The sequence below is a fragment of the Natator depressus genome, chromosome 3 (genome assembly GCF_965152275.1).
Source record: "Natator depressus isolate rNatDep1 chromosome 3, rNatDep2.hap1, whole genome shotgun sequence".
In the NCBI taxonomy this organism is placed as follows: Eukaryota; Metazoa; Chordata; order Testudines; family Cheloniidae; genus Natator; species Natator depressus.
In genome coordinates this window covers 7,825,148-7,846,844 of record NC_134236.1, presented here as the reverse complement: position 1 = coordinate 7,846,844, position 21,697 = coordinate 7,825,148, and the positions used below count along the sequence as shown (strand labels likewise).

General features: G+C 48.5%; 1 protein-coding gene across 1 annotated transcript in view; it reads left to right on the top strand.

Annotated features, from left to right (window-relative positions):
• The window catches only part of EPHX2 (epoxide hydrolase 2), a 100,618-nt gene that overhangs the window by 3,720 nt on the left and 75,201 nt on the right, over nucleotides 1-21,697 (top strand). Inside the window, exons 2-7 of the mRNA XM_074946759.1 lie at nucleotides 12,863-12,947; nucleotides 13,495-13,654; nucleotides 16,629-16,819; nucleotides 17,104-17,226; nucleotides 20,601-20,675; nucleotides 21,237-21,332. Coding sequence (XP_074802860.1) covers nucleotides 12,863-12,947; nucleotides 13,495-13,654; nucleotides 16,629-16,819; nucleotides 17,104-17,226; nucleotides 20,601-20,675; nucleotides 21,237-21,332 — 730 coding nt within the window. The remainder of the gene's footprint in view (nucleotides 1-12,862; nucleotides 12,948-13,494; nucleotides 13,655-16,628; nucleotides 16,820-17,103; nucleotides 17,227-20,600; nucleotides 20,676-21,236; nucleotides 21,333-21,697) is intronic.

Sequence of the window (21,697 nt, the reverse complement as noted above, 5' to 3'; positions counted from 1 at the left end):
CCTCACCCTGGAATCCGCACCCCCAGCCCAGAGCCCGTACTCCCTCCCACATCCCAATCCACTGCCTCAGCCCAGAGCTCCCTCCTGGCCCCCAAACCCCTCATCCCTGGCCCCACCCCAGAGCCCTCACTCCCTCCTGCATCCCAATCCACTGCTTCAGCCCGGAGCCCCTTCCTGCACTCTGAACTCCTCATTTCTGGCCCGACCCAAGAGCCCGCACCCCCAGCTGGAGCCTTCACACCCTCCTGCATCCCAATCCCCTGAGCCAGTGTGATGCAAATGAGCGAGTGAGGGAGGGTGGGGAGAGTGAGTGACAGAGGAAGGGGAATTGAGTGAGTGGGGGACAGGGCCTTACAGGGGGTGGGGCAAGGGTGTTCGATTTTGTGCTAGTAGAAAGTTTGCAACCCTACTCTGATAAGTAAGCTAGAGAAATGCAGGCTTGGTGGAACTACCATTAGGTGGATACATAATTGATGAAACAACCACGAACAAAGAGTAATGGAATGATGTCGGCTTGGAGGGAGGTCTCAAGTGGGGTTCCATAGGGATCTGTTCTGGGTCCGGTGATGTTTAACATCCTTATCAGTGACCTGGATGTAGGTGTAGAGAGCACACTGATCACGTTTGCAGGTGACACAAAGCCCTTTGGAGGATAGAGCTAAGATTCAGAGGGATCTTGATAAATTGGAGAACTGGGCTATAGACAACACAATGAAATTTAGCAAAGACAAGTGGCAGGTACTACGCATTGGGAAGAAAAAACAAATGCACAAATACAGGATGGGGGATAACTGGCTCGGCAGCAGCACTGCTGAGACGGAGCTGGGAGTTGTAATGTATCGCAGCCTTAACATGAGGTTTTTTACAACAGCAATGTGATACTGTTGCGCAAAAAAAAAAAGGCAAATGCAATTTTAAGTTGCATTAACTGAGGCACAGCGCGCAAGTCACAGGAGGTGATAGTACTGCTCTGTGGGGTGCTGGTCAGGCCTCAGCTAGAGGACTGTGTCCCGTTTTGGCCACCAATGTGTAGAAAGGATGAAGAGAAACTGGAAAGGATCCAGAGGCGAGCGACAAAGATGATCAAAGGGAGGGAACACAAGCCATGCGAGCAAAGGCTGAAGGATCTGGGCATGTTTAGTTTGCAAAAGAGGAGATTAAGGGGAGACAAGAGAGTGGTCTTCAAATCCTTGAAAGGCTGCCCTAAAAAAGATGGAGAAAAGCTGTTCTCTCTTGCCACAGAGGCCAGGGCGAGAGGCAGGGGGTCAAACTCCAGCAGAGTAGATTTGGATTAAATCTCAGGAAAAACTTCCTCATTGTAAGAACAGCAGGACAATGGAGCAGACGCCTGGGGAGGTCGGTGAAGCTCCTTCACGGGAGGTTTTCAGAAGGAGGCTGGAGCCATCTGCCTTGGGTGGTTTAGACCAGGGGTCGGCAACCTATGGCAAGCATGCCAAACATGGCACGTGAGCCAATTTTTAATGGCACGCTGCTGCCTGCCAGACCCGGGCAGACAGCAGCATGCCACTAAAAATCCTGCCCGGTCCCGCCCGCTCTTCTCTGCCCCTGCTCTCTTCTTGCAGAGCAGGCAAGCTTCCCCCTTCCCGCGCATCTTCCCCCAGTGTGCTGGGTTCCTGCCCCTCCTCCCTCCCTGCGGCCGATCAGCTGACGGCTCTTGCTACAGAGGGGAGAGGTAAAACCCTAGCCACAGCGCGCTCTCTGCTCTGGGGACCTTGGGGAAGGGGGTGGAATCAGGGCATATCCCCTCCAGTCCCCTGCTGTGAGCCGCTCTGGGCAGGGGGCTGGGAGCACCCCCATGACCCCAGCCCACACCCCCAGCCCTCTGCCCTGACCCCTGCACCCTCCTCACACAACCCCAGCCCTGACTCCAGTACCCCCAACACATACCCAGCCCCCTTCCCTGACTCCTGCACCCCCCACACATACCCAGCCCCCCCACCCCATGCCCTGACTCTTGCACCCCCCACATCCCCACTCCCACCCTGAGCACCAAACAGGAGCTCCTGCACACTCCCCCACCCCCCACCTTCCCACCTGCACCCCTCGCACCAAATGGGAGCTGCCCAGGTAAGCACTCCACACCCAAACCTCCTGAGCTCCCTCCCTCATTCTAGCTCCTGGCCAGACCCTGCACCCCAACCCCCAGCCTGCTCCTTCACCCCCAGCCCTGTTCTCAGCACATGCCCACCCTCATCTCAGTGCAGAGAGAGGAAGAGAATGGCTAGAACCAGGGAGAAGGTAGGTACCTACTCTGTGTGGTCAGGGCCGGGACTCCAGACCGGCAGCAGGCTGAGCGGGGCTGGCAGCCTGGACCCTGGCTGGCAGGAGCCAGCAGACGGAACCCCAGACCAGCAGCTGGCTGAGCCGCTCAGCCCACTGCCGGTCTGGGGTCCCAGCTGCCGGCCCCACTCAGCCCACTGCCGGTCAGGGGTTCTGGCTGCCGGCCCCTTGCCAGCTGGGGTTCCAGCTGAGGCCTCACTCAGCCTGCTGCCGGCCTAGGTGAATGGAACCCCAGGCTGGCAACGGTCTGAGCGGGCCGGTGGTGTAAGATCAGCATTTTAGTTTAATTTTAAACGAAGCTTCTTAAACATTTTGAAAACCTTGTTTACATACAACAATAGTTTAGTTATATAATATATAGACTTAGAGAGAGAGACCTTCTAAAAAACGTTAAAATGTATTATTGGCATGCAAAACTATAAATAAACGAAGACTCGGCACACCACTTCTGAAAGGTTGCCGACCCCTGGTTTAGACACAACAAATCCTGCATCTTGGCAGGGATTAGACTAGATGACCCTTACAGTCCCCTTCTAGCCCTATGATTCTGATACCTGTATAACTATAGAGGTATAACTGGTAACACATTCCTGTGAAATCAAGGTTTCAGACTAAAGCCATGTGATGCTCCATAGCTGTGTGCCCTGCATTGTCCTCTCTCAATAATAAGCTAAATAAAAAGCGATTGTGGAGAGAGTTGGTTGAAATGGGCCAAAAAAATAGATTTTGCTACGCTGTGACTATGGTGGAGTCTGTGGGTTTGAGCTCGTTTCCGCTTGGCTTGACCTTTATTAGTGGACATCTTGCTGTGGAAGGTGGAAAGACTCCTGTTTGGGCTGGAGGAAGATCTCTTGGTAATTCTGAAGGCAGGCTTTGGTCCTTAATTAGTAAACTCTTGCTTCGCTCTCATTGAGGCTGATGGTTGTGTGCAAGGTGTCAATATCAAGAGAGGGAAATTTGCTCTTGTAGTGAGCCAGCCATTCCCAGTCCCTAGTCAAGCCCAAATTAATGGTTTGCAAATGAATTGTAGCTCTGCAGTTTCTCTTTGAAGTCGGTTTTTGAAGTTTTTTTGTTGCAGGATGGCTACTTTTAAATCTGTTATTGAGTGTCCAGGGAGATTGAAGTGTTCTCCTACTGGCTTTTGTATGTTACCATTCCTGATGTCTGATATGTGTCCATTTATCCTTTTACGTAGAGACTGTCTGGTTTGGCCAATGTATATGGCAGAGGGGCAGTGCTGGCACATGATGGCATATATCGCATTGGTAGATGTGCAGGTGAATGAGCCCCTGATAGTGTGGTTGGGTCCTATGATGGTGTTGCTAGAGTCAATATAGGGACAAAGTAGGCAACGGGGTTTGTTACAGGGATTGGTTCCTGGGTTAGTGTTTCTGTGGTGTGTAGTTGCTGGTGAGTGTTTGCTTCAGGTTGGGGGGCTGTCTGTAAGTGAGGTCTGGCCTGCCTCCCAAGGTCTGTGAGAGTGAGGGATCATTTTCCAGGATAGGTTGGCTCACTACAAAAGCAATTTTCCCTCTTTTGGTATTGACACCGCCTCATCAATTACTGGGAGTGGATCACATCCACCCTGACTGAATTGGCCTTGTCAGCGCTGGTTCTCCACTTGTAACGTAACTTCCTTCTCTTCATGTGCCAGTATATTTATGCTTGTAACTGTAATTTTCACTCCATACATCTGAAGAAGTGGAGTTTTTACCCACGAAAGCTTATGCCCAAATAAATCGGTGAGTCTTTAAGGTGCCACCGGACTCCTTGTTGTTTTTGTGGAGACAGGCTAACATGGCTACCCCTCTGATACAGAAATTTGGAGTGGTGACATCACAAACGAGGCCTTCATATATAAATTTCATGTAATTAGTTACTACACAGTACTGTCCATCCATGTTATAGGTTACCCTTACTGCTGGTTGTCACCATCTGGTAAGCTTCACTGGACAGGTGACAGGAGTGGCTAGCTTCTCCTACAAACAACTTACGTACCACATTACGTGTTTCATGATGTCTACTCGTTACCTCCCCTTGTATCTTGCGCCAGGTGCCTTGGGCGAAATATCCCTATTCATCCCTTCTGTCAAACCCTCTTTTCTTGGGTCAGGATGTACCTGTGTTAATCTTCTGGAGTGTGTTCACATACATCCCCCGTATCGGTTGCTGCTTAGGAGTGCCTGTGTTTTGCAACATTAGCAGTGCCCTTGCCAAGGTCGTGTATGGGATAGTAAATTTCTTAGCATCTGCTTTAATCCGTGGCCTGACTTTGGTTCATGACATGGCTTGACTTTGCTGACTATGGTTTGGGCCTTAGGTCTTGGACCAGGCCTCGTGCTCCAGGGTGTGTGTCTCTCTCTTCCACACCTTTTATCCCAAAGCTCCCAGCTGCGTGTGTATTCATGTGCAGCTGGTGAATGCTTCGCTCTCCGTTGAATTGTAGCCTAGCTCTTGGGATGAATTTGATAGCTGATTTACAGTGCGCAAACAGTCGGCACAGAAAGAAGACTACTGTATCTAGATGCAACTGCAGGGGGATTTCTGCAGTAGGTAATTTATATCTGGGTTGTAGTAACCAAACATCTCTTGCAGTAAAATTATGTGTCAGAAGGAGAGGATAATGATCTTAACTCGACCTTCAAAATGAAAAGATTGATCATCTCTGATTTGGTCACCGTTTCTTAAAGTAAGACTAAATTGGAAAACGGCATTGCCCTAGAAATAGTACATTTCATTTTGTTTCAAGATTGCGCACAAGTGAATCTTTCTTTGTTCAAGATAACAAAGATCTATCAGTAATGTAATTTTTTTTTTTTTTTGTGATAGAGCTTTTAACATGGTACTTCAAGAATCTCTTTCCTTGGCAAAAAAAAATCTTGCCACGTGCATGTTAAGATGCTTCCTTAAAAAGAAGCCTGAGATGCCATCATGCAATAAATTAATAATGGAAGCAGGGGGCATGTTCTTGCCAGGCTTCTTTTGCCAGGTTACACACAGAACTCAAACTGTAAAAAGCACCCAGGATTTTTAGTCTGCTATGCAGCAAATGCACCGTAAAGGCAGAAGGTGATGTGTAGGAAAGCAGATGAGAGACGAGCTGACCGGAAATATAATCTTGTTAAATACCTGGGAGTAAATGCATCTTTGGGATCATCACCTGGGAGGAATTTTGCCCCAGCATCCTAACAGTTAACATAGTCGTGGCTGTCTTCGTTACATGTATAATGATAGGCATTTTTTTCAGGGATTGAAGGGTTAAATTCTCATTACCACTCTTTTATAGGCACCTATCTCTGAGGTATAGGAGGGCTCACGGAATTCAGTGGGGCTACCCTGGGGCCAGAATGTAGCCCTAAGGGGGTAGGTTGCTGTGCTGAAGCAGCTGCGTTGGGCGTAGCTCCTCTTACAGTAGCTGGGCTTATTGCTTGGTATCCATTCTCAGCACAGTGTTTTCTTTCCTCACCTCAACAAGGCATCTGCATTTCGGGTGGGAAGAGAGGTCATGGGTTAGGAGCCTGCCTTGGGCACAGCAAGGGAGAAGATGTTAATAAAACCCTTGCTCACTGTTACGCTATGCGGTTTGGGGTTTCAGGACAAGTTACTGCTAGTGACTCCCATTGTAAAAACCACCATCAAAAATATTTTATTCCAGATGCAGAAAAAGCAGGGGGGAAAAAAGAGTTAAAGCATTTGAAACATGAATTATTGAGACGTTGGTTGTAACAGTGTCCCTTGTTCTCTTTCGCTGTATAGAGCATGGGGGAGAGGGAACTCTGTTTGGCAATCTTTTAGGGATTAAAGTTGCTATTAATTGTCCTCTTTTGGAGAAAAGTCTAGTTTTTGGTGGGCTGGCGTTGTTAGGAGAAAATGAAACCCACACAAGAGTAGCGAAGATCGCAAACATGGCTTCTGTCTTTGGGGCTGACTCTCTCTCGCAGCTTCGCTGCTGGAGAAACGCAGACCCAGCACGTGGTCCAGTCAGCCATCTAATACCTGGCAAACTGTTATCAGCGTTGGGCCCTCAGCTCGGAGTCTCAGTGCTGAGGTACAGGCTGGCGTTGTCTTGGTGGCTAAGCCAGGCTCTGATTACACAGAAGGCAAAAAGAGAGGAAAGAGAAGCAATAAGATGGGGAAGAAAAATGACTTATTTTTTTTGTAGTGTGGGGGGGAGAGAGGGAATGGGAAGCACTGGAACCCAAGTCTCATATTCTAGATGTTCAGGATTCAGCTGAATCATCTGGAGGTGGTGATGTCATCTGGCTACCCCTCTGGCCTGGCCTGGTCAGGATCCCTTTCAGGATCAGGACAATGAAGGTCCAGTGATGTGATGGTGGATTCTGGGGTCCCAGGAAGAGATAGCGCTTGCTCCTTCCAGTCCAGTCATGTACTGACTCCCAGATAAACATGGTCTAAGATGTGGGGGCAACCTCCTTGCATCAAAATTAATCATTAAAACACATTTTGAGGACTTTCATTGTGAACATTTCTACGGTCTTTCAGCTTACCAGGAGCCTTGCAGACCCATTAGCACAGTTCTAACATAAACAGTCCCAGTTTTTACCAATCTGTTGGCCTCTAACTTCTGGTGACTTCTACAGTTTTATGTAACAGGCTGAACTGAATTTTTATGATCATAGACAGCTTCAGAGGACAGGCCTCTGTACCACACAGAGCAGAGGTTCTGGGGTTCCACACCTGAGAAGGGGATCTCTGTATACACCATTCAATGTTCTGTTAATACAGGGTTGATCATATTGGTGGCGGGTGCATGGAAGAAGAATCTGTTCGCCCTGTGGTGAAGTAGAATCCACTGGCAGGAGTGTGAAACTTCTGCCCACCTACACCCTAGCAGCCTCTTTGGTTAGTACAGTTGGACATTGAAAATCAAGTTTTCCAGTCAATATAATTACTGGTTAAAAATTGACGGATGCCAAAATTAGTGGGCGGGGGGAGTTTAACTTTAACTTGTCCTTCTGTGCTGCCCCATGGTTCAGAAATCAATATGTGGCAGCTCTAAATGGAGAGAGTAAGACAGTCCCCCAACCTGAAGCAAATACTCACCAGCAGCCACACAACGAAAACACTAACCCAGGGACCTATCCTTGCAACAAAGCCCGTTGCCAACTCTGTCCACATATCTATTCAAGGGACACCATCATAGGACCTAATTACATCAGCCACGTCGTTAGAGGCTCGTTCACCTGCACATCTACCAATGTGATATATGCCATCATGTGCTAGCAATGCCCCTCTGCCATGTACATTGGCCAAACTGGGCAATCTCTATGCAAAAGAATAAATGGACGCAAATCAGACGTCAAGAATTATAACATTCAAAAACCAGTCGGAGAACACTTCAACCTCCCTGGTCACTCAATTTCAGACCTAAAAGTCGCAATTCTCCAACAAAAAATTTCAAAACCAGACTCCAGCGAGAAACTGCAGAATTGGAATTCATTTGCAAACTGGACACCATTAAATTAGCCTTGAATAAAGACTGGGAGTGGATGGGTCATTGCACAAAGTAAAACTATTTCCCCTTGCTAATTTTTCCCCTACTGTTACTCACACTTTCTTGCCAACTGTTTGAAATGGGCAATGCTGATTTTCACTACAAACGTGTTTTTTCTCCCATTGATAATAGTCCACCTTAATTGATTGGTCCCATTACAGTGTGTATGGCAACACCCATTTTTTCATGTTCTCTCTGTGTATATATATCTTCCTACTGTATTTTCCACTGTATGCATCCAATGAAGTGGGTTTTAGTTCACGAAAGCTTATGCCCAAATACCTGTTAGTCTCTAAGGTGCCACAAGTCGTCCTCGTTTTTTTAAGATGATTTTGTTAACTTTGCATTATTGGACATGGTTTTTATATTTTTCATATTATGGTCGGGCCCAGACACCCCAGCTGAGATCATATGCATAGTAATCCAGTCCCTACCCTGACCAGCTTGCAAGCTAAGTAAATAAGACACAGGGTGGGAGAAAGGAAGTATACCCATTTCACAGATGAGGAACTGGCCTATTGCCGCTAAGTGCTTGGCAGAGCCAGGAATTCAATCTGGATCTCCTGAGCCCCATCCAGTTTCTAAGCTACGAGGACGAGCCATCTTGGTACGACAGGGCTGTCTTTCCTCTCACGGCTTGGCTATGACGAATGTCATCCACGTACTCTTGCCCTGTCTGTTTTTCTTGCCCCACCTTCGGGGAAACGAACGAAGTTGAACATGCTCTCAAGTGGCGTCAGCCGTTACTGTGTCTAATCCCTGTTCTGATATCCCTGATCCTGGCAACTTGCACTCCCCTATGGCAGACCAGCATGTGGCCATAAGAGGCCTTGCCCCAGCACATCTGCAAGAAAGGGAACTGATGCCAGATGGAGCTGACACTGGAACCTCAGAAATGTCGGAGAGCTGGGTTCTTAGCGGAGGAGACCCCTGAAAATTGAGAATTTTGCGGTGCCCTCTCGTTCAGGCAGGCCTAGCCCTCCTCCACTGCGGTTAATCTTTGCCCACAAATCAAGAGCTGAATGTGCCAAGGGAGGTGCAATGCCCTCCCAGTGTCTGGAGGGTGCAAGCACCAGGCTAAGGCTGTGCTGAGCCATGTGTCCCCACACCGGTTGTGCATGCAGCCGCTGTCTGTGGAAACCCCTCAGCGCCAGGGCTGGAGTCTCATAACACTGGTGGGCAGTGGGGGGCTTGCTCCTGGCTTGGTACCTTGCACTGGGCAGCAGAGTGGATCCTGTGAATGCATCCTTTCAAAGGGTGTTGCAGCAGCTGTGCAGCAGTAGTTGAAACACAGGGGTGAAGCACAGCAATGGGTTACCTAGGGAGGTGGTGGACTCTCCTTCCTTTGAGGTTTTTAAGGCCCAGCTTGACAGAGCCCTGGCTGGGATGATTTAGTTGGGTTTGGTCCTGCTTTGAGCAGGGGCTTGGACTAGGTGACGTCCTGAGGTCCCTTCCAACCCTAATCTTCTATGATCCCTCTTCCCCGATTGTCTGAGCCGCCCTCAGGTCCTTGCAACTGTGAATGTTTAAATTGAAAAAAATGCTTAGAAACAAACACCAGTGTTATCAGTCAAAGTGATCGAAAGGTTAAAATTGGCTTCCGCCAAGCATATAACAATGGCTCTAATGCAGCAGCAGAGAACAGAATGCCTCCTGGTGCATTACTTAAAACACCAAGTGTCAACAGCACAAGTCAAAATATGTTAAGTAAATATCCGTAAATCAAACTGTCAGGTCTCCAGCAGGACTTTTTATACTATGCTCGATGGAAATACTTTTCCTCGGTTTGTGTGTGTACCGTGAAATTGACACTTACTGTTTTTAAAAAAAAAAAAAAAAAAAAAAAAAATCAAAGCTTTCCAAGCGTAGCCATCTTCAAGGATGTCTAAGGACTTAGTGTGGCCCGTGGAAGAGGAAGGTGAAATGGATCAGGGACCAGGGAAGGAAACATGTCAACAGAGCAGTGACTATTTGGGAGCATTGGAACCTATGTTCTTTGGGTTGCTGGCAACCAGAGTGGACAATACACTAGAAAACATGCTGCAGGGTTTTAGCCTGCGTTGGCAGGGAGCTGGACTGGCTGCGATCTGATTATTTAAACAGTCTTAAGGTCAGCAACAAACTGGAGCGGCCCCACTTGATCTGTGATGCGACTTACCATTCAAAAGGCCTTTATCCTTTTAGTTCCTCCTGTCGCTTCTCCTGTTTCTTTTGATGTGTCAGACTTTCCGTTACCTGCTGGATCCTGGCGAGCCAGGTGTCTGAGAAATTGTTGCTCCAACCCTTGATAGAACAAAGTCTTCCAAAATGGCTGGAGGGGCCGGAAGGATTAAGCTAATGAGGGAAGATTAAATGAACTAATGTAGTTTAAGCTGTGCATTTAGCTGCTGCTAAAGCAGATGGGATTGTGGCACTTTCTTCAGGGGTTTTCAGGGCGTAATCGGGGCCAGGGGGAGGCATTAGTTTGGGTGGGGTAGCATAGCCCTCTAGCTGCACATCGGCTCTGTAGTCTGACCAGCAAGGCTTTGATGCTGGTGGGCGGCCAGTGGGAGGTGAGGGCATCCAGCATCTCACAGGATTGAGCCTTAAATAAGGGCATTTTTTAAAAGTTCCCTCTCGGCCCTTTGTTATGGGGGCTGGGTTAGTCATTGGTGTGGATAGGTGCCCTCTCTGAGGTCCTGCTGCTGGGGGTGCCCCCTAAGGGAAGGCGCATCGGAGCAGAGGCACTGCAAGAATCCTTCCTCTAGAGCAGTGGTTCTTAACCTGGGGTGCATGCACCCCCTGGGGGTGCAAGATGCCCCTTCTGGGGGTGCAAGACATGCCAGATTTTTTTTAGAAGGTAAATCATCGAAAACACAAATTAAGCACAGGCACGTAAGTACAACTTCTTTGCTTCATCAAACCTATGTATTTATTAACAATTACTGTAATATACGAATAAAAATATATCTAGGTTTAAAGAACTGACCTACTTCAATGATTTTTGATAAGGGGTGCGAGAACATATTTTGAGCACCAAAGGGGTGCAGGCTGCAGTAAAGGTTAAGAGCCACTGCTCTAGAGGGTGAAAGTGCCACCCTGAGTGCTGCTGTGAGAGGTGCAGAGAATTGGAAGAGAAAGGATGGTCAAGTGCAGGGGTGGGCAAAGTATGGCCTATGGGCCACATCTGGCCCATCCGACCTTTTAATCCTGCCCTCGAGCTCCAGTCGGGGAGTGGGATCGGGGGCTTGCCCCACTCTGCATGGCTTCCAGAAGCAGGAGCATGTCCCCCCTCTGGCTCCTACGTGTAGGGGCAGCCAAGGGGCTCCGCACGCTGCCTCCGCCCAAGCGCCGGCTCTACAGCTGCCATTGGCCAGGAACCATGGCCAATGGGAGCTGCAGGGGTGGCACCTGCGGGTGGGGCAGCACGCAGAGTGTCATGGCCGGCGTCGTGCCTCCACATAGGAGCTGGAGGGGGGACATGCCGCTGCTTCCGGGACCGCTTAAGGTAAGTGTCTCCTGGACCCTGCAACCCTGAGCCTCTCCCCACGCCCCTACCCCAGCCCTGATCCCCCTCCCACTCTCCGAACCCCTCGGTCCCAGCCTGGAACATCCTCCTGCACCTCAAACCCCTCATCCCCATCCCCACCCCAGAGCCCGCACCCGCAGCCAGAGCCCTCAGCCCTACACCACCCCCACATCTCAACTACTTGCCCCAGCCCAGAGCCTCCTCCCTCACCCTGAACTCCTCATTTCTGGTCACACCCCAGAGCCCGCACCCCCAGCTGGAGCCCTCACCCTATCCCGCACCCAACCCCCAATTCTGTGAGCATTCATGGTCTGCCATACAATTTCCATACCCAGATGTGGCCCTCAGGGCAAAAAGTTTGCCTACTCCTGGTCTAGAGGTTAGAGCACCAGCGTGGGCTGTGGGAGACCAGAAATCGATTCCTGCTCTGCCACAGACACCCACTGTGTGACCTTGGCCAGGTCACTTAATCTCTCTCCAGTCCCCATCTGTACAATGGGGTGATAGCGCTTGGTGAGGTGCTGAGATACTAGGGTAATGGGGCCATAGAAGTATCTAAGATAGTCACAATGAGTAGAGTCCTGCAAATCTGCGGATATCCGCGGATCGTGTTTGCGGATCGGATGCAAATGCAAATTTTGTATCCGCACAGGGCTCTAACTTTGAGGCCCCAATCATGAAACAACTACAGTTAATAATAGATTGCAAAGCACTTTACAAAAGAAGGTCACGATCATCCCAATTAAGCAGATGGGGAAACTGAGGCACAGGGAGGTGAAGTGAATTTCCCAAGGTTGCCCAGCAGTCCCAGTCTCGTGCTCTGTCCACTAGGCCACGCGCTGCCTCCCAATACAAATCAGTGATGGGATGAAATGAAGCAAAGGGAAAATCTGAGATGAACATCACAAAAGCTTTCCTGACGTAAAATCTGCTAGACCACCAATATCCTTTTAGCAGAAGTGATAGAAGCTTCAGCACTTGAGCTCCAGTTCTGGACCGTACAACATATTGAAAAGTATTGTGAGCAACACTGCAGTGGCAAGGGATGAGCCAAGCTTATTCTTTGATTTAACTTGACTGGAGTTGCACCAGGGATTAATTTAGCCCACTGGCTTAATAGATCATTTTCATCTCTAATGTTTGACTTAGAGGCCCTGTGCTCTCAAGTGAGATGACGTCTTTTCTGTAAGTGACTTTCCCTCCCATGCTACAGGGTTTTATTCTGTGGCTTGCGGGACCAATGGGTAGATGGTGCGTAAGGAGAGTAATATGCGGCTTTCTCTCTCAGCACTCTGCAGTGTCAACAGGAGACAAAGGAAAAAACATTTCCCCCACTCGATGAATCAAAGATCCGTGGGGAGTGAGAAGCTTTCTTGGCAGTCCCTCTTTAGAGTAGAACTGAACTGCTGAATGGGTTCTGGCCCGTGCATGGACAGTGCTCGGTCCTTGTCTTGCAGGAAGTTGTAACTTGACAGCAGCAGCCTGGAGCCAGTTGCTGCTTGTTCGTTCCTTACTGTAATGTATTCATTCATTTTTAGGAACTTTTTGCAAAATGTCATTGTTGGAGCAGGCCCCAGTGGTCCCTATGCCAGAGCAATGAGAGGAGAGATCACCCTATCTCAGGTAAGAGATCATCTCAGCTGAGCGCTGAGAGAGTTGAGCAGATGGGCAGGGCACGGCATGTGTTGGACACAAGCTGTGCAGATGTCCTGCCAAGACAAGGTTTCTTCTTGGCTCACATGGTGAAGCTATTGCCTTTGGGCCATGAAGGGGCTAGGTTTGAATCTTGACAACGGTAACTTTGCACTTTCACACTTAGCTAGTCTGGCCTCAGGATGGGCTTAAATCTGCTATAGCTTGGCAATTTCACCATGAGAAATAGCCTCCACCAGTGGTAGATTAATTACTTGGCTTATGTCCAATGCTATTTAATTAGATCTAAAACACAATGTACTTGGTTTCTCTATACCTTCGGGCTAAGTCCTTTCATTCCTGCTTCTTGGGGGAGAGGGGTCTTTAATACTAGGTTATTGGTAACCCTTAAACTTCATTAGGAAATAGTTAATGCGGAGCGTATGTATTGACGGGACTCAGAGTTTTTAGTGACTTCCTCATTTTGTGTTGAGATATAACTTGATCTCCTTTGGGTGATGGGAATTCTGTGTTTAAGCTGGTTTCTGAGCTGGAAGAGGATTGCAAGAAGTTTGCTGCCTCCTCAGGGGTTTTGCTCCCGGAGAAGTTCTCCATAGCACAGGTCTTTGAGGATATTATGACACAAGGAAAGCTCAGTACTGCTATTCTGCAAGCTGCTGTAACTCTCAGGAACAATGGTAAGTGATGGCTACTTGCTGTTAGCATTCCTTCCCACCCAGCTATGCTACACCAGTAACCACATTCAGGTGCGATCCTGGCCCGTTCTTGTTACCAAAGAGTTTCTCTTTGCCTATGTGGACAGAAAAAATAGGTTCATAGATACACTGAAGGGCCATGTCTCAAGCCTGGTATGTCACTAGGTTAAAATGTGGTTAGGAAATGAGCTTACTTCTTGCCATTGTGGACAGAAATTGCTTGGACTAAAACCATGTTTAAACCTGGCTAATGTTTGCAGTGAAGACTAGATCCAGTTTTCTTCCTTCCATAGACCCACTGTATTTGATTCCCATTCCAAGAACTCTTTTTAGTGCAGTTAGTCTTTGACTTGCATCTTGAAGGCAATGCAGGCAGACTCTCTGGCTTGCCCATGCTAGAGTTTGTGTGGCTGTCTTGTGGATTTGTACTCCACCCCAATGTTTGTCCCCGACAGTGGTACAGCAACCGTGCTGCAGGCTAACTGGTGGTCACTCCATAGGAGGGTTTGGACCAGCACAGTCCCTCCCGTGTTGGGTGCTGCTCAACCACAATGGAGAATAACCATGTTGAAAAGTGGTCTTAGCAACGTTGTTCCCATCTGGATTTCTGCTCTCATTTCCCCCCCATCGCCCCAAACCCCATCCTCTTCCCATTCCCCTCACTGACTTTCATTTCCTTCCTGGCCTTTCTGCCATGCTGCCCTCCTCTGCCATCACGCAGGTGGTTCTCTTCCTGATCCCTCCTGAACACTTGCTGCTTCCAGCAATCCATCCTCTCTCATCACTAATAACCCTACACCCTGCCTCCCCTGAACCGATGGCTTGTGTCTCATCTGGGTTCATCTTGTCTCGCTTGGATTGCCATCCTTTCCCAGAGAACGTCTCTCTCAGTAGAGCTCTATTCCCTATAAATGCACAGCTGTGCCTGTTACCTTTCTGACCGTGGCTGTTCATAAGAACATAAGAATGGCAATACTGGGTCAGACCAAAGGTCCATCCAGCCCGGTATCCTGTCTACCGACAGTGGCCAATGCCAGGTGCCCCCAGAGGGAGTGAACCTAACAGGTAATGATCAAGCCATCCATCTCCACCCTCTGACAAACAGAGGCTAGGGACACCATTCCTTACCCATCCTGGTTAATAGCCATTAATGGTCTTAACTTCCATGAATTTATCCAGTTCTCTTTTAAACCCTGTTATAGTCCTAGCCTTCACAACCTCCTCAGGCAAGGAGTTCCACAGGTTGACTGTGCACTGTGTGAAGAAGAACTTCCTTTTATTTGTTTTAAACTTGCTGCCCATTCATTTAATTTGGTGCCCCCTAGTTCTTATATTACGGGAACAAGTAAATAACTTTTCCTTTTTCACTTTCTCCACACCACTCATGACTTTATACATCTCTATCATATCCCCCCCTTAGTCTCCTTTTTTCCAAGCTGAAAAGTCCTAGCCTCTTTAATCTCTCCTCACATGGGACCCGTTCCAAACCCCTCATCATTTTAGTTGCCCTTCTCTGAACCTTTTCTAATGCCAGTATATCTTTTTTGAGATGAGGGGACCACATCTGTACGCCGTATTCAAGATGTGGGTATACCATGGATTTATATAAGGGCAATAAGATACTCTCCGTCTTACTCTCTCTCCCTTTTTTAATGATTCCTAACATCCCGTTTGCTTTTTTGACTGCCGCTGCACGCTGCGTGGACGTCTTCAGAGAACTATCCATGATGACTCCAAGATCTTTTTCCTGATTAGTTGTAGCTAAATTAGCCCCCATCATATTGTATGTATAGCTGGGGTTATTTTTTCCAGTGTGCATTACTTTACATAATAATGTTCCATCCCTGGTCCAAATGTATCCTGAATTCCCATGGCGCACCCTTCCCAAAGCGCTGGTTGCCGTTGATCTCTGGCAGCAGCAGATAGCCATCACTCATCAGCAAACCATTCCAAATCCTCTAACCAATGAAATTGTGAGGCTTAGATGCGGCTTTTTATTTTCAAAGTACTTCCCTGATATTTACTTACCACCACTTGACTAATTAGATATTTTCTCTGTGCGTTATTACCAAATAAATCGGGCATGCTGTCACCAAGCCAACAACAATTAACTAAACAGTCTAGCAATCTCTGTAACACTGTGTCGCTTTGGAGGGCATTAACTCCAGAGGAGGGGGAAATTATAGTTACTATGAGCCTGACCCAAAGCCTGTTGGCTTCAGGGGAAAGAGTCCCACTGATTTAAATAGGCTTTGGATCAGACCTGGTTTTCATTAATCCTGGGAGCAGCTGGATTTATTGGAAACAAATAGAAAAACCCAATCCTCAGTTGGGACTAGGCCAAACAGACCCAAGCAACCGAACCACCGCCTTAGAAAGAGACTGCATTCAAATCTGCATGGAGCGGCTGCCTTAGAGGGACTGTTCGGTCTCCCAAAATGAAGTCCTGCCAATTTCTTCAACCCAGTGGCCAGAAGCCGAAACCTCTGATGGTGGCCAGATTCCATTCTGCCTACCTAAATTCCACCAACAGTCTCACTGGGACATGGGATTTGTCTTCACTTCCTGTCCCAAACTGTTGTATAACAGAAGCGTTGTGCTCTTCATCTAACAACCTACCTGACTTTAAGATGGAACTTGGTAAATTTCTGAACAGGATTACGTGACTGGGTGGTGTTAGAAGGTCTTGATCGTGCACCCCTTGCTCAACAGGGAGTCGTCACTCGAATGGTCCCTCCTGACTTCAGGAGTTAGACACCTTGAATGAGTAAAGCCTCACAAAGTTGGGACCTTTGTTTGTAAAGCTCTTTGAGATCCTCTGTGGTTAAAGTGGACATATAGCTATAAGATGTGTAATTGCTGATAGACAGCTGGGTGATGGAAAGAAAAGGATTCTCCTTAATTGTTCCCAGTCGGAATAGCCCCTCGGCCCATTTAATCATCTGTCCCGTTACAGGGTTCAGGACGTGTGTGCTCACAAATAACTGGATAGATGACAGCCCTCACAGACACCTCACAGCTCTCACGCTCTCTCTGCTGAAGAGACATTTTGATCTGGTGATCGAGTCTTGCCGCATCGGTCTGAAGAAGCCGGACCCTCGAATTTACGAGTACGCACTGGGCGTGCTGAGGGCGAAACCGCAGGAGGTGAAGGCGCAACTTACTTCTAGTTTAGGGACAATGGCAAAGACTGCCCAAAGCGCCCCAGCTAGACATAGGCAAGGGGCCTGGCTTTCAGAAAGTGCTGGGCACACCTGTTGGCTGTGAACCAGGGCTTCTCAAGTTGGGCACCCAAAATCAGTAGACACTGATGTGAAAATCTCTTGGCCCAAATCACTGGGGAATCACAGCAACGTCCCCTTCCCCCCATTCTCCCCAAAACTCTCCTCTTCCTTGACTCACCCCAAGTTCTGAATCTCTCCTGAATTCAGGTTATTTTTCTGGATGACATTGGAGCTAACTTAAAGCCAGCCCGGGAAATGGGAATAGCCACCATCCTTGTCAAGGACACTGATGCTGCCCTGAAGGAACTGCAGGACCTGTGTGGAATTCAGGTATCTAGTGGCTAAGTGCTATATGCATCTGTGTATTTACTGTCTCCTTCCTCTGGACAGAATACATAGTTCAGAGTTTAGATACCACAAAGCTGGGTGCTGTAGAAATATCCTAACCCTACTGTAGATAGGGACTCCTGCTCTTGCCTAGCGTATTATAATTTAGAGTAAAATTTCCATAGAGTGGCTCTCTTGACCCTGCACTGTACATTGTTTTTTCTGAGGGATGCTATAGGTGTGGTTGTGATGCTAATTTTATTCCAAGGCCTGTTTTTGTTCGCGGACTCAGAATCCCTCGCATATTGCACCTTTAGGCTGAAATGTCATGGGCTTGTCCTTTCAGGGTTCCGGTCAAATTGAACCCAGGTCTAGATCACTCCTGACATGGCAAAAACGAAACCCAGATCAGATGAGGCTGCCCGAAAGTAAAAATCCCCTCATTTCACCCATCTCTGTTAGAGACCGAGGGCCAAATTGGGCTGTCAGTTCTGCCACTGTCAATCCAGAGTAACTCAGTTGTAGTGATGGCGTTACTAACGCCGCTGTCAATCCAGAGCGAGAGCAGAACTTGGTTCCGTTACGATGCACCTGGGTGAATGTAATAAAACGGGAGGAAGTCGTGGAAGGGTTAATCCTGCTCCTCTAATCTGTTAGAATTCTGTAGAAGAGGTAGCAAGATAGAGGAGGCTGTCAAAAGAACTGGCAGATACAATTAATTTCAGAAGTCCCACAGGTGGATCTGATAAGGAGGTAAAGCCCTGTAATGGATTAAGAACTGTCAGCTAGGAACCAGAGTAAGACTTTAATGAGCACGGAAGGCAGTTAATAGTGTGGTGCCCTGAGGATCAGTACTAAGAGGTGGTTTCTCCTTGGCTAAGGTGCCTAGTGATTGTAATTCTACTCAGCCTTTCTCACCTTTTGCAGTGTTTGACTAATGTTGGCTTATTTAATCACAAGCAGATCATGTTACCACCTGCAGAGCCTGAGTGAAGCTTTCCATGCTTCTCTTGCTCATAGGTTAATACCTTGCAGAGCCTGCCATCTGCCAAGACTCCTTCTTCCTGACCCGTTGTAACGTCGGCTCTGTTGTACGCAGCTCCTCTCCCATCTCCCTACAGAGGGTTCCTTATAGCTTCTACCCTTTCTCTCACCCTTGGGAGAGTTGTCTGGCGTGGTTAATGGTTCACCGAGCTATGTTAGTAGAGGCTGGACTTTGCTGTGCAGAAGTGCACTGTGACTCTGACCTTTATTTTATCACACACAAGGTGGGTGAGGTATATTTTATTGGGCCAACTTCTGTGGTGAAAGAGACAAGCTTTAGAGCTCAAAAGTTTCTTTCACTTAGACGTTGGGCCAGTAAAATATATTACCTCACCCACCTTGTGTCTGTCTTATCCTTTAGCCAACATGGCTACAACAACTGCACACAACATTATTTTTAAGGCTGTTCCACTTATGTGAAAGTACGTATCACTTATATGTGATGCTTTTCTTCCATAGATCTCAAAGCATCTTACAAGTGTTAAATGTTTGCGATTAGGTTGCTAATACCATGCTGAGGCAAAAATCCGCATTGGGGGTGTAAATTCTTTGACGATCAAAACTGGCAGAATATTTTAAACCCAAAAAGTTAAGCAGCGGGTGTGCTGTGACCACTGCTTGACCGGTATTCTCATTGTTCCCTTGTGCTCCCCACTACCCGTTTGCTGTATCTGCCTGTTGTTTCTTGTCTTAAATTTGATCTCTGCCCCAGAGTGTTTACAGCCTGTATCTTTGTACAGCACCTAGCGCAGAGGGGCGCTGATCCACGATTAGAGTTTCTAGGCACTACAATAGTACAAATAGTAGCAATTACGATTTTAAAAGATTTTTAGTCTGTCTTGTAATGTAACGGAGAGCTGTGGAGGTGCCTGACACGAGGTGGTTGATAGGGGTGAGATTTTCAGCAGCATCAAGTGACTTAAAAGTATCCGGCTGACAGTCATGGGACTTGTGCTGCTAAAGAAGCAATGTACCTTTTGGAAAATCCCATCCGAGCTGCCCAAATAAGGCTCTAGGTGCCCAATGGCTTTTCATTTGGGTGCCTAGCGTTGGTGTACGTGCTTGAGTGGAAATGGATCGTTCGAAGGATTGGTGGTTGAGCACACAGCCTTTTTCCTATAGGTTACAAGCTCCAATCCAGACCTGACTGGCAGCTACCACCATTGGGTAGCTGATTGGTAGCTTAGGTTACCACAATAAACAAACCACGTGTTTCATTGTGTTTCCTACAATGGCAGGTGCCCATGTCATGCAGACCACCACCAAAGTTAGTGCCAATTTGGCCCTCCTCATTGATGGTCTCCCCAAAAGACCAAGCACTGGAAGTAAGAGACCAAGTAGTGTCCTTGGTGTACTACAATGGCGTGGAAATCTTGTTTTATTGCTTGCTTTTACGGTTCTCATCTCTCCATTCTCAGGGAATCCTCACCCTTAACAGGGCTTGGGGAGCTCGAACAGGTGTACCTTGTGTTCTACAACGTGCATGTAACACCTAGAGATGCATGCAGTCTTCCTTCCCATGCTTTTCCCCTTAGTGTAGGTATTTATGTTTAAAGCCGTGAATTAATTTAATCCCCTTAATCAGAGAGGAACTGAAATCAGTACCTCCCGCCTGAGCCTGCTGGGTGGCCTCTGGATCTGAAAGCTGCCTCCTGGCCTGTTTCCATTCAGAACTGCCAAGGAATAATGGCATTGGATGAGTAAGGCCAATTCCTCTTCCCTCGGCTGTGAGAGCACTCCGGTACTGCTCACCCAGCCCTGGACTCCGTCATGCAGCCCCGCCAAGGGTTGTCTTAACCAGTCCGGGTTCTCTCTTCTGCAGATACTGCCAGTCTTGCCAGATCACCTGGGGTTTTCATAACATGGGCAAACGGCTAGATTTGCAGTGGTACTCCAACTGTGGGTTGGGACCCCAACATGGGTCGCCAGGGCTGATGTTAAGCTTGCTGGGTTATAGGGCGGCGGGGCTTGGCCTTCAGTCCCCTCACCCGGGGCTCAGGCTTGGGCTTTGTCCCCACATTTGGAGTGGTGGGGCTCGGGTGGGCTCAGGCTTTGGTCCTCCCTCCTGGGGTTGTGTAGTAATTTTTGTGGTCAGAAGGGGGTGGTTTGAGAAACCACGTGGTTTGAGAAACCCTGAGCTAGATGCCTAATGAGCTATGGCCATTTTGAATGAAGGAAGCTTCCCAAAGAGGGTGAGGCTGGTTTAGAAGGCTGGCTGAGCAGTAGAAAGTTATCTGGTGCAAACAGCCTGTGGCCACTGTGTTGCTGGGCACCATCATTGGCAGTAGGGGTGTCTGGGGTAGAACTGAGAACTTTCTTTATTCACCATGTAGCTTCTTGGCCATGAAGAGACTCTGCCAGTTGCGTGTGACCCAGTGAACCTGACCCATGGTTATGTGCCAATCAAGGTAGGCTGTAACGAACAGTGTGTTGGGAAAGCCATCTTGATAGTGAAGGTTCCCAGTATTATGGTGTTGAGGGCCATAAGTATCCAGTGATGGCGCCCTTCATACATCTGAAGGGTGTTAACGCCATGGAGGGAGAGGAGCTATATCAAGGGTCGGGTCGGGTCACAGTGTGTGGTGTTTAACAGCAATGGGCTGAAATTCAAGTAAGGCAGATAGAGACTTTACGCGGGGGGATGTTTTCTGACCGTGTGAGACTGTTTCCTGTGGGCCAGGCCGGAAGTCAAATCCTCTAAAACCGGACCAGAGAGAGCACTGGTCTGGTCTCTGCTGCAGAGTAGGCCAGGCTACGGGAAGGTGGGAAATGTTTACAGCCAGGGGCTAAGGTTCTGGATGGCCGATGACCCAAGTGCCAGGCGCTGTGGCTGGCTTCTGTATGCCAGCATGCAGCAAGGGGGTGGGGTGTAACCGCTGCGTGTAAAACGGAGGGGGAAGGACTGTGGGGCGGGGAAGGACTGTGGGACAGGGAATAAACTTGTGCTCTTTGTCTGTTCTTCCCTCTAGCCTGGAGTCCAGCTGCATTTTGTTGAGATGGGGAATGGCCCAGTGGTGTGCCTCTGCCATGGCTTTCCTGAATCCTGGTTCTCCTGGAGGTACCAGGTAATGCCAAGCCAGGCTAATGGCTGGCAGCGGTGCTGTGTGTTATCATCCACCTCTGTGCAGCGTGTTGTGGCCATTTGTTACGCAGTAGTGTGGCCTTCTGTGATAAGAAATAAGGGGGGATTTGGGGGGGCTCTCACACTTGTGTGACTGTATGGCCGAGGGGTGGAGGCCACTTCTGACTCCACCTCATTCCTGGTATGTCTCCCATCGCCCTCTTCCATATGCAATCTAGAGCTCCTCCCTCCATCTCCGTCACCTCTTCCTTCCCTCTCCCAGCCCCTCCTGCTCTGCTGAAATGACTGATCGGCCAGGCCGTGATGGCAACCGCGCTCCCCCGCCTCGGTCAGTTCAGAGACATGGGG